The 12431-nt window shown below is 46.4% G+C and overlaps 2 protein-coding genes across 5 annotated transcripts in view; one reads left to right on the top strand and one right to left on the bottom strand.

The window, feature by feature from the left end:
* Positions 1-4351, top strand: part of MYO7A (myosin VIIA) — a 94983-nt gene extending 90632 nt beyond the window's left edge. For all 4 annotated transcript variants that reach the window (XM_074400415.1, XM_074400414.1, XM_074400413.1 and 1 more), the window contains 3 exons: positions 540-623; positions 1436-1555; positions 2181-4351. In XM_074400415.1, the coding sequence (XP_074256516.1) occupies positions 540-623; positions 1436-1555; positions 2181-2270 (294 nt within the window). In that variant the 3' untranslated portion in view covers positions 2271-4351. The remainder of the gene's footprint in view (positions 1-539; positions 624-1435; positions 1556-2180) is intronic.
* Positions 4192-12431, bottom strand: part of GDPD4 (glycerophosphodiester phosphodiesterase domain containing 4) — an 82973-nt gene continuing 74733 nt past the window's right edge. The window contains exon 16 of the mRNA XM_003942963.3: positions 4192-4799. Coding sequence (XP_003943012.1) covers positions 4441-4799 — 359 coding nt within the window. The 3' untranslated portion in view covers positions 4192-4440. The remainder of the gene's footprint in view (positions 4800-12431) is intronic.

Here is a 12431-nt window from a genome sequence, read left to right as displayed (position 1 = left end):
GGCTGTGGTGAGCAGCAGCGTGGCGAGCAGTTGAGGGGCTGGGTTTCCTGCAGGGGCGGCCCACCTTGGAGGGTTTTGAACACAGGGTGACATGGCCAGAAAGCCGCTCAGGTTTGGGTGGAAGGGGGCTCTGAGGGGCAGGATGGAGGCAGGAGAATGGTGAGGAGGCTGGTGTGAGAGGGCGGGGGTGCTCTGGTCACACAGCTAGGACGGGAGGCCTTTTGAGAAGCTCTGCTCCGCAAGAACAGGTGGGTAGCTGGAGGCAGGTGCAGGGCTCAGGAGGCTTTTTAAAGATGGGATGCCTTTGAGCTGAGAGGGAGAACAAAGCAGGGTATGGTCCAGGGGACCCATATAGAGATGGGGGGTAGCACTGAGGGCCCGGCGGAGGTGGAGACCATGAGGTCACGGCAGGGCCGTCAGTACCACACAGGCAACAGGAGAAGCTGGCCTTACCCCAGCTGGGACCAGACTTCATTCCTGTTCCCGAATGCTTTTCTCGCTCTGGGTCCCATCTGATGGCTCCTCATCTTTTTTTCTAGCAAACTACAGAGCCAAACTTCCCTGAGATCCTCCTAATTGCCATCAACAAGTATGGGGTCAGCCTCATCGATCCCAGAACGAAGGTGAGCGGGGACAAGAAGGCGAGTGGGTGCAGGCTTCTCTGCCTGAACTCCAGACACAGTCCCGGAATGAACCCCGCGAGCCGTCCTAGCCACCATCTCTGGGCTCATCCACCTGCCACCTGGCTGCAAAAGCTGTCAGCATTTGCTGGGACTGTACCCAATGTTTGCTCCACCAAAATTACTCTCCTGAAGTTACTAACAAACTCCTTCCTATGGAATCCAAGCTCTTTTTAGTACTTGGCCTTTCATCGTCACTGGATGCTCTGCCCATGCAGCGCGGGGTGGCCGGCTGTGCAGGGGTGACTGTGCATCTGTTTCTGGGCCAGAGCAGCCCGCTGCACACCCAAGGGTCTGACGGGACAGGTGGTGAAGAGCACTCGCGACCACCATCTTTCCGTAGGCTTCAGGCATCCGCCTTCCCGGCTCTCATGTGTCCTGGCCATCCCTTCTCTGACCCTTTCATGTCTGCTCCTGCATGCCACGCTCTCCAAGGCTCTGCCCTGTCTTCTTGGCTCCCTCCTCAAACTCTCCCTGGACCATCTCATCCAGGCCTCTGTGTTAGTTCCCTGAGGCCCCCCAGTTTCCCAGTTCTGGCCTCAAGTGCCCAACAGCCTCCTAGACTTCCCTGGATGTCCAAACCAAGGTGTGGAGGGGAAGGCACCTGCTTCCCACCGAAGCTCCACGTCAGAGCTGGCCGCTCCCTCAGGCCGTGGGCTCCTCTGAGGGCCCAAGGCCTTCTGCGAAGGTGCGTGCAGGAAAGTGAGGCCACAGGGCCCAGGCTGTGCCTCTCCATGCCCTTTCTGCTCCCCTAGGACATCCTCACCACTCACCCCTTCACCAAGATCTCCAATTGGAGCAGCGGCAACACCTACTTCCACATCACCATCGGGAACCTGGTGCGCGGGAGCAAACTGCTCTGCGAGACGTCACTGGTGAGGGCGCGTCCTGCTGGGCCTGGTGGGCTCCCTGCCTTGCCTGCAGCTTAGCCAGCCTCCCAGGGCCTGGAACAAACACAGGAGTGTGTTACTGGGCCTGGGGTCATGGGCAAGGGTCAGGCTGGGGCCAAGATCAGGTCAGTTTGAGGCTCAACTTAGGTCTGGGGAAGGGATTTAATCTGGGGCTGAGGAACAGACCCCTCACTCAACAACTGGTTTGAGTGTCTTCAGTATCTGGGGGTTGAGCCTGTGGGGACAGCCCTTTAGCCCCCGAATTCCACAGTGGAACCCTTAACAATGAGACCTCCTGGACCGAGCCCAACCATCCAAGGCATAGTTCAGCTGAGAGCCAGTAGAGTCACTCCTGGAGGGAGGCATCCATGACTCGAGGAACCCACAAGCTGGGGGCTTAACGTGGGGTCATAACAGTGTCGAACCTTAGCCATCTGGCTGGATGATTCCAACCCTTCGACTGTGCAGACGGGAGATGAGCCCTGAGTGGGAGGGATTTGCCTTTGTCCTAGGTTCTGCCCATGGCAGATTCCTGGGAGCTGTGCTATGGTCTGAGTGGCTGGCCCCATCCCACCATGTGCTCTGCTTATCTTCTCGCCCCTGCTTCCAGGGCTATAAGATGGATGACCTCCTGACCTCCTACATTAGCCAGATGCTTACAGCCATGAGCAAACAGCGGGGCTCCAGGAGCGGCAAGTGAACAGTCAGGGGGAGGTGCTGGTTCCGCGTCTGCTCTCGAGGCAGGAGCGGGCTCAGGCCCATCAGCTACCCCTGCAGCTGGGGAAGACCTCTGCCATCCTGGCATAGAGGCTAGGCTGGCCAGCCACCACTGACCGTACAGACCGGGCCTCTGATGTTCTTCCAGTGAAGCGTCTCTCTGGGATGCAGAACTTCCCGCCATCCACCCCTCTGGCGCCTGGGTTGGTCTAGTCCTAGCTTGCTGTGGCCTTCCCAGTTGTGAGAGCCTATGATCCTTAGATGCGTCTCCTGTCTCATACCAGCCCCACCATGCAACTTCCTTTGACTTTCTGTGTACCAGTGGGACAGAGGAATCAAGAGGACAACCTAGCTCTCCAGACTTGGACCAACCAAACCAAATACGCATTGACTACTCTGAAACTGAAGGGACTGGATCTGCAGGTGGGATGAGGGAGACAGAACACTTTTATATATTGCTGTGTGAGTGCTGGGCCCCCTGTTCGAGTCTCCTCTGATCACCTCGGGGCATAAAGCATGTTTCATTCTCTGGCCCGACAGCGTCTTTGCTGGGGGAGGGGAAGTGGAAGGGGAAGGCATGTGGGGTCAGGACAGGGCCTTGCAGGAGAGCAGCCTACATGACTTCCTTGGTCTGTACCTGCTGGGAACAAGCTGGTCTGGTTTGGGGGTTGGGGAGCTTGAGTTCAAGATGTGCTTTAAAGGGACCAGCTGAGATTGGGGCAGGGAGGGAGGAAATGCTGGACATCGTGCTGGGAGGCGGGGACCTAAGTGTGCATGGGTTGAGGGTCTACAGGAATCAGCTTCTGGGCCATAAGTAGGGCCAGTGGAGCCACAGTGGCCCTTGCACCTGCCAAAAACATCTTGGCTCATCAAGACATGTCCAAGAACCCCAAGAACAATGCTGCCTTGGGATAAATGCTCATGTCTAGTGGGTGCTTGTAAAATGTTGCTGTGTGACCAGCATGGGACAACCAGGTTTGGCCATGACTGCAGTTATCTGTGGGTAGGGGCTCCAGGCAGGGAAGGTGTGACTTAGGGGTGGGGAATCCTCAGGCTGTGGCTGAAATGAGCACCTAGAGAAGTGACAGTAAACAATCCCCTTGGGGGTAGGGTTTGTGATCTGCCCTTCTGGTCCCATGATACTTCAGCAGGGCCCAGTCCTACTTCTCTTCACATACTCAAGTGTCTGGGTCATCAGCATCTGTGCGCCTGATCTCCCCAGCTGTTACTGTAGGACCAGCTGGTGTGTGTAAATGGAGGCCCCAAACCAGAGAACCCTGCTTTCTGGGATGGTTGTGGCTGTTGGAGGACACAGCTCCACGGGTAGCCCAGGAGAAGTCTGAAACAGAAGGAAGGTGCTGTGGCTGTCTGCCTTACACCACGATCAGAAAGATGGGGAGGCTCAGGCCTAGAAAGGATGTGTAAGTGGGAAAAGCTCAACTTGCTGCTTCTAACTTTGGGCTCACAGACAGAAGGGGCTTCAGATACTTGTTCTCAGCTCTGTTTTCCCCTCAAGGCCGAAAGCTATCGAGTGAGCATGGATTCTGCCCATCATCTTACTGGGAAATCAGCAAACCACAAGCTATCAGGAAGTATCCCACTGCACACTAGAGCAGATAATGTGTGATGGGGATGAGATGTTTTGTCCCTGACCATGCTGCCTCTCGTTCTCTGGCTTAGAGAATGAGATCACTCAGATGGCATCACTGTTGCCCCATCTCCCCGCCTTCATCACCCTGGTTGATCACAGAGGGGTCCAAAGAAATACACCACTACCTCTGGCTTCCTGAGAGGCTGCCTTTATTTATATGCACAGTCACTCCCTTAGCAGGGAATACTATGGAGGTGTTAGGACGAGAAAAACTTGACAGAGAGCAACCAGCTCCAGTTCCAAGATCACACACAACAGTTTTACCCTTGCCCCTTGAGATGCATTATTGATAGAAAGGCTAGAGCAGAATGGTTCCTGAGAGCCTCAACGGCCCTTCTGTGTGCCTTTATCAACCACTTCCCACCACTGCAGAGAGAGAAGAGGAAGAAGCGGGCAAGATGTGGCTGCTGCTGCTTTGGAAACATCTCACAGGAGGGTACGTCAGATGCAGTGTAATGTATTGTGACATATGATTCTTTGGCGTATTCAGCCATGAGGACATTTAGAGGTCTCTTATTTCAGGATAGGGGACCTCTACAGGGGGCATTGTTGGCTTATCTGCCTCTGGGGTGGGCAATGCAGTAGTAGTCTGTCTGGTGGGTGCTTGGGTGAGTTCAAAGACCGTGGTGGGTATTGGTGGTTGAATGTAATGCTTGGCAGGCTTCAGAGGTGTGACCGCGTTCTTGATAGGTACCAGTGTCTTGGATGCTGCCGCAAAACTGGAATGGCCTTGGTGTTCCTTTCCACTCTTGGGTAAAGCTGGGGGGAGGGCTGCTAGAGTCCAAGGACGTTCCGCAACTCGGGCAGGAGGTTTAACGGATTTGTGCAAATCTTTCTCATTCTCACTTCCACTGTGAGTATCTGTGGGGTAGAAAAGACAAACACAGATTCCTCAAATGTCCCTTCACTCTCTGCCAGTCATGTGTGAAATTCAAGTTCTCTCTTAAGTGTTAGCCGCTCCTGTAGCCTTTCGGGTTTTTTCCTTCAAGCTCTCCCCTCTACTTCAGGCTTTGTACAAGCTTCAGAATGACCCTCCAATTCAGCCTGAGGCTGGGGCTTAAGAGTCTACCAAATGAGGCTCAGAAAGCAAAGACTGACATTTGCTTAGGGTTCATGTATTCCACAGCCATTAAATTGGTTTAGAAAAATGAATACCTCCTCAATTAAAGTGAGGACTTTAAGGATAGAGACTTTGTCTTGCTTGCCACTATATATACACTGCTCAGAAGTGTTTGTCACATAGTAAATGCTCAATAAATAATTTTTGTCAACAGAGAAAAAATACATGGTAGATACTTCAAATAATAGAGCTAGGAGATCAAGACCAATCTTCCTGCCAAAGACAAATTAAAAACTGGATGATATGCAAAAACAAGAAAACACCTTAAAATTATCCAGGCATTTACAATATAGAGATAAATTGTGTGGCCAAAATCTAGAAGAGTGTGAGAATCCAAAGAAGCAAGCTCAGAACTCAGGTTTTTTGTTTTTATTTTGTTTTCTGCTTAGATTTGCCTTTTATTTTTATTAGTTTAATTTTTAAAAAAAATTTAGTTATAAATATTCAAAGCTTTTTTTTAACCCAAGTGTAATTCAGTCTGGAAGAAAGAGTTACAAACATGAGCATCATTTTTTCTGTCAGCTTTATAGGAAAAAGGGAATTTTTATTGAATTTGAATGGAATTTTTAGATCAATTCCATGACAATATCTTTATGATACTAAGTTTTCTAATTCATGAACATGATATATTGCTCCATTTATTTGGGTATTCTTTCTCTCAGTAAAGTTTGTAGTTTTCAGTGATCAATCATATGCCTTCCTTTGCAAAGGCTTTTTGGATTAAAGTTTATTTTTTCTGATATTAGTATAGCAACCCCTGCTTTCTTTTGGTTACTATTTGCATAGAATATCCTTTTGCAACCTTTCACTTTCAATTTGTTTGTGTCATTGGATCTAAAATGAGTTTCTTATAGGCAGCATACAGTTGGATGGTTTTTTAAAAAATCCATTTTGCCCATGTCCATCTTTTGACTGGAGAGTTTAGTCCATTTACATTTAATGTTATTACTAATAAGGAGAAACTTCTGTCATTTTGCTATTTGTTTTCTACATGCTTTACAGGTTTTTACTGTAAGTTCCTGTATCTTTTTCTCTCTTGACAGTTTTATTCTCATATGTCTTGTGGGTTTCAGTTCATCCTACTTGGATTATCTTGAGCTTCTTCAATATTTATATTCATGTATTTCATCAAATAACTAATAATTTTGTGCTCTTATTTTTAAACTATTGCTAAGTATATAGTTTAAAAATTAGAGCACAAAATTATTAAGGACTATGACTACAGAAGCTCCAATCACCTGAAATAATGAATATCCTCAGGAAGAGGACATTATGTATACCATTTTGCTGATACATATGAAAATTTTGATCAGCCGGTTCTCAAAGTATCATTAGGGATGTGTGGAGGTTTCTGAGACCCTTTCGAGGGTTCATGAGGCCCAAATTATCTTCATAATAACATTAATATGTTATTTGCCATTTTCATTTTCATCCTCTCATCAGTGTATGGTGGAGTTTTCCAGAGATCACATTACAGGTGACAGTGAAGAGACTAAATGCAGAAGCAGATATGAGAATTCTTGTCATCTATTAATCCAGACATTAGATTTATAAAAATGTACAACTCCATACTTCTCTATTTTTGTTTCATAGAACTGACATTTTGTTTCAAAAACTGGTATTTATCTTATAAAGTTTTTAAAAATTATTTTAAAATTAACCAGTGAAATATTTTAAAATTTATATGGTAAATAATGATAAATATTGGACATGCTAAGAATCAGGGTAATGTGATCCATATACAGAAGTATCAGTTAATAAAAATAGACCTAGAGAAAATTGTTTGAGTCCAGGAGTTCAAGACCAGCCTGGGTAACATAGTGAGACCCACATCTCTTTTTAAAAAAAAAAAACAAACATTAGGCACGGTGGCATGTGCCTGTCTGTAGTCCCAGCTTCTCAGGAGGTTGAGGTAAAAGGACTGTTTGAGCCCAGGAGCTGGAGGCTACAGTGGGCTAGGATTACACCACTATGCTCCAGCCTGGGTGACAGAATGAGTCCCTGCCTCTTAAAAAAATAAATAAATAAATAAAAAGGAATGCTGGGAAGATGGCCGCCTAAGAACAGCTCAGGACTTCAGCTCCCAGTGAAAGTGCAGAGGGTGAGTGGACGCCGCATTTCCAGACGAACTCTTATTGCCCACAGACCAGGAGATACCCAGGCAGAGGGGTCGCCAGCGCCGCAGTCCCAGCCGGTGCGGCTGGATTCTGCCCGCGCGGCTGCTGTGACCACGCCCTGTTGCTGCGGTTCTCCGTACAAAAGCCACTGGTCTGGGAGCCCTCTTAGCTGGCGATCAGTGCCCTGAGACGGCAGAGTTGCCCATTCATCTGAAATAGCGAGCCAGGCCAGGAGATTCCTAGGCAAAAAATCCGCCAGGAGCCGGCGCCGCAGTTCGAGCTGACTCAGTGAGTCGCAGCACGGGAGATCCCGGCGCCTTTTCAACAAGCGACCGGAACGCGGGGTCGTTCAACTTAAAAGACTCTGAGTCAGGGAGCCAGGTGATCAGGCTCGGTAGGTCCCAGCCCTCCACCCCCCAACAACGATGAAAACAAAAACAGTAATTGGAAACCCTCTGGGTCGAGCCCTTCAAACCAAGCACAGCTGAACCGGGACAGTCCGGCTCCATGGGGGAGGGACGTCCGCCATTACTGAGACTCTCCACCGCTACCGAGGCAACCCGCCGTTGCCGAGGCAACCTGCCACAACAGAGAGAGTCCGCCATAACAGAGGCGGGGCCATTGTTGCCGAGACAGTTCTAACTACGCCCATATAAACAGGACTGCAGGGAAGAGCTCAGGGCAGCTGGGCGGAGCCCACAGCAGCTCAGCAAAGCCCCTGCGGGCAGGCAGTGGCTAGGCGTGCTGCTAGCTGGGCGGGTCCGACCTGAAAGAAAAATCAAAAAAGGCAGTAGTGCAATGGAAACTCATAAAGCTCCAACTCCCTGGGACAGAGCACCTGGGAACAAAAAGTGCTTTATGAGTTCAGCTGCAGCAGACCTAAACATACCTGCCCAGCAGCTCTGAACGAACAACGGAGCTCACAACTCAGGACTTAAGCCCCAATAAAAGATAGACTGTCTCCTCAAGTAGCTCCCTGACCCCCATAGATCCAAAGACTCACCTCATAAAGGAGAGAACGGACTGACAGTAGGCGAGCATCCTTCTGGGACAAAGATAGCAGAAGAGGAAACTGGCAGCAACCCTTACTGTTCTGCAGCTGCTGCAGGTGATCCCCAGGCAAGCAGGGCCCGGAGAGGACCTCAGCAGTCCTACAGCAGAGGGGCCAGACTGTTAGAAGGAAAGCTTAAAAAAAAAAACAGAAAGAAAGAAAGAAGTAACTTCAGCATCCGCGAACGAGAAGCTCACTCAGAGACCCAATCTGAAAGACAGTAATTACAAAGACAACAGGTGGATAAACCCACAAAAATGGGAAGAAACCAGCGCAAAAAGGATGAAAACTCCCGAAACCAGAACACCTCTCCTCCTAAAAGGGATCACAACTCCTCACCAGCAAGGGAACCAGACCGGACGGAGAAGGAGGGTGATGAAATGACAGAATCAGACTTCAGAAGGTGGGTAGTAAGAAACTACAGTGAGCTAAAAGAACATGTTCTAACCCAACGCAAAGAAAATAGGAACCTTGAAAAAAGATTGGACGAAATGCTAACGAAAATGGACAGCATAGAGAGGAATATAAGTGAATTGATGGAGCTCAAAAACACAACATGAGAACTTCGTGAAAAGCACGCACAAGCTTCAACAGCCGAATTGACCAAGCAGAAGAAAGGATATCAGAGGTCAAAGATCAACTCAATGAAATAAAAAGAGAAGGCAAGAACAGAGAAAAAAGCGCAAAAAGGAATGAACAAAATCTTCAAGAAATGTGGGACTATGTGAAAAGACCTAATCTACGTCTGATAGGTGTACCTGAATGTGATGAAGAGAATGAATCCAAGCTGGAAAATACTCTCAGGATATTATCCAGGAAAACTTCCCCAACCTAGCAACGCAGGCCAATATTCAAATCCAGGAAATACAGAGAACACCACAAAGATATTCCTCAAGAAGAGCAACCCCAAGGCACATAATCGTCAGATTCACCAGGGTTGAAATGAAAGAGAAAATGCTAAGGGCAGCCAGAGAGAAAGGTCGGGTTACCCACAAAGGGAAGCCCATTAGACTCACAGCAGATCTCTCAGCAGAAACCCTACAAGCCAGAAGAGATTGGGGGCCAATATTCAACATCCTTAAAGAAAAGAACTTTCAACCCAGAATCACCTATCCAGCCAAACTAAGCTTCATAAGTGAAGGAAAAATAAAATCCTTTGTGAACAAGCAAGCACTCAGAGATTTCATCACCAAAAACCTGCTCTACAAGAACTCCTGAAAGAGGCTCTACACATATAAAGGAACAACCAGTACCAGCCACTCCAAAAACACACCAAATGGTAAAAGAGCATCAACACAATCAAGAAGCTGCATCAACTAACCAACAAAACAGCCAGGTAGCATCAAAATGACAGTATCAAATTCACACATAACAGTACTATCCCTAAATGTCAATGGACTAAATGCCCCAATCAAAAGACACAGACTGGCAAATTGGATAAAAAGCCAAAACCCATCAGTGTGCTGTATCCAGGAAACCCATCTTACATGCAAGGATACACAAAGGCTCAAAATAAAGGGATGGAGGAAGATCTACCAAGCAAATGGAGAGCAAAAAAAAGCAGGAGTTGCAATTCTCATCTCTGATAAAATAGACTTTAAAGCAACAAAGATCAAAAGAGACAAAGAAGGACACTACATAATGGTAAAAGGATCAATGCAACAAGAAGAGCTAACGATCCTAAATATATACGCACCCAATACAGGAGCACCCAGATACATAAGGCAAGTTCTTAATGACTTACAAAGAGACTTAGACTCCCACACAATAATAGTGGGAGACTTTAACACCCCATTGTCAATATTAGACAGATCAACCAGACAGAAAATTAACAAGGATATCCAGCACCTGAACTCAGACCTGGAACAAGCAAACCTAATAGACATTTACAGAACTCTCCACCCCAAATCCACAGAATATACATTCTTCTCAGCACCACATCACACCTACTCTAAAATTGACCACATAATTGTCAATAAATCACTCCTCAGCAAATGCAAAAGAACAGAAATCATAACAGTCTCTCAGACCACAGTGCAATCGAGTTAGAACTCAGAATGCAGAAACTAACTCAGAACCGCACAGCTTCATGGAAACTGAACAACTTGCTCTTGAATGTTGACTGGATAAACAATGAAATGAAGGCAGAAATAAAGATGTTCTTCGAAACTAATGAGAACGAAGACACAACATACCAGAATCTCTGGGACACATTTAAAGCAGTCTCTAGAGGAAAATATATAGCAATGAGTGCCCACATGAGAAGAAAGGAGAGATCTAAAATTGACACCCTATCATCAAAATTGAAAGAGCTAGAGGAGCAAGATCAAAAAAACTCAAAACCTAGCAGAAGACAGGAAATAACTAAGATCAGAGCAGAACTGAAGGAAATGGAGACACAAAAAACTCTTCAAAGAATCAATAAATCCAGGAGCTGGTTTTTTGAAAAGATCAACAAAATAGACAGACCACTAGCCAGATTAATAAAAAAGAAAAGAGAGAATAACCAAATTGATGCAATAAAAAACGATAAAGGGGATATCACCACAGATTCCACAGAAATCCAAACCATCATCAGAGATTATTACAAACAACTCTATGCACATAAACTAGTAAACCTGGAAGAAATGGATAAATTCCTGGACACCTGCATCCTCCCAAGCCTAAACCTGGAAGAAGCCGAAACCCTGAATAGACCAATAACGTGGTCTGAAGTCGAGGCAGCAATAAAGAGCCTACCACCCAAAAAAAGCCCAGGTCCATTTGGGTTCACAGCTGAATTCTACCAGACATACAAAGAGGAGCTGATACCATTCCTTCTGAAACTGTTCCAGACAATCCAAAAAGAGGGAATCCTTCCCAAATCATTTTACGAGACAAACATCATCCTGATACCAAAACCCGGCAGAGACTCAACAAGAAAAGAAAATTTCAGGCCAATATCCATGATGAACATAGATGCAAAAATCTTCAATAAAATACTGGCAAACCGATTGCAACAGCATATCAAAAAGCTCATCCACCATGATCAAGTAGGATTCATCCTGGGGATGCAAGGCTGGTTCAACATACGCAAGTCCATAAACGTAATTCACCACATAAACAGAACCAAAGACAAAAACCACGATTATCTCAATTGATGCAGAGAAGGCTTTTGACAAAATTCAACAACGCTTTATGCTAAAAACCCTCAATAAACTAGGTACTGACAGAACGTATCTCAAAATAATAAAAGCTATTTACGACAAACCAACAGCCAATATCATACTGAATGGGCAAAAACTGGAAGCATTCCCTTTGAAATCTGGCACTAGAGAAGGATGCCCTCTCTCACCACTCCTATTCAATATAGTACTGGAATTTCTAGCCAGAGCAATCAGGCAAGAAAAAGAAATAAAGGGTATCCAAATTGGAAAGGAGGAAATCAAATTGTCTCTATTTGCAGATGACATGATTGTATATCTGGAAGACCCCATCATCTCAGCCCAAAATCTCCTGAAACTGATAAACAACTTCAGCAAAGTCTCAGGATACAAAATCAACGTGCAAAAATCACAAGCATTCCTATACACCAGTAATAGACTTCAAGAGAGCCAAATCAAGAACGAACTGCCATTCACAATTGCTACAAAGAGAATAAAGTACCTAGGAATACAACTAACAAGGAACGTAAAGGACCTCTTCAAGGAGAACTACAAGCCATTGCTCAACGAAATAAGAGAGGACACAAACAGATGGAGAAACATTCCATGTTCATGGTTAGGAAGAATCAGTATCGTGAAAATGGCCATACTGCCCAAAGTAATTTACAGATTCAACGCTACTCCCATCAAGCTACCGATGACCTTCTTCACAGAACTGGAAAAAAACACCTTAAACTTCATATGGAACCAAAAGAGAGCCCGCATAGCCAAGTCAATTCTAAGAAAAAGAACAAAGCAGGAGGCATCACACTACCGGACTTCAAACTATACTACAAGGCTACAGTAATCAAAGCAGCATGGTACTGGTACCAAAACAGAGATATAGACCAATGGAACAGAACAGAGGCCTCACAGGAAATACAACATACCCACAACCATCTGATCTTCGACAAACCTGACAAAAACAAGCAATGGGGAAAGGACTCCCTGTTTAATAAATGGTGTTGGGAAAACTGGCTAGCCATGTGCAGAAAGCAGAAACAGGACCCCTTCCTGACACCT

The sequence above is a fragment of the Saimiri boliviensis genome, chromosome 6 (assembly GCF_048565385.1).
Source record: "Saimiri boliviensis isolate mSaiBol1 chromosome 6, mSaiBol1.pri, whole genome shotgun sequence".
NCBI classification, from domain to species: Eukaryota; Metazoa; Chordata; class Mammalia; order Primates; family Cebidae; genus Saimiri; species Saimiri boliviensis.
Note: the sequence above shows the minus strand (reverse complement) of the source record. Positions and strands in the feature narration are given on the sequence as shown.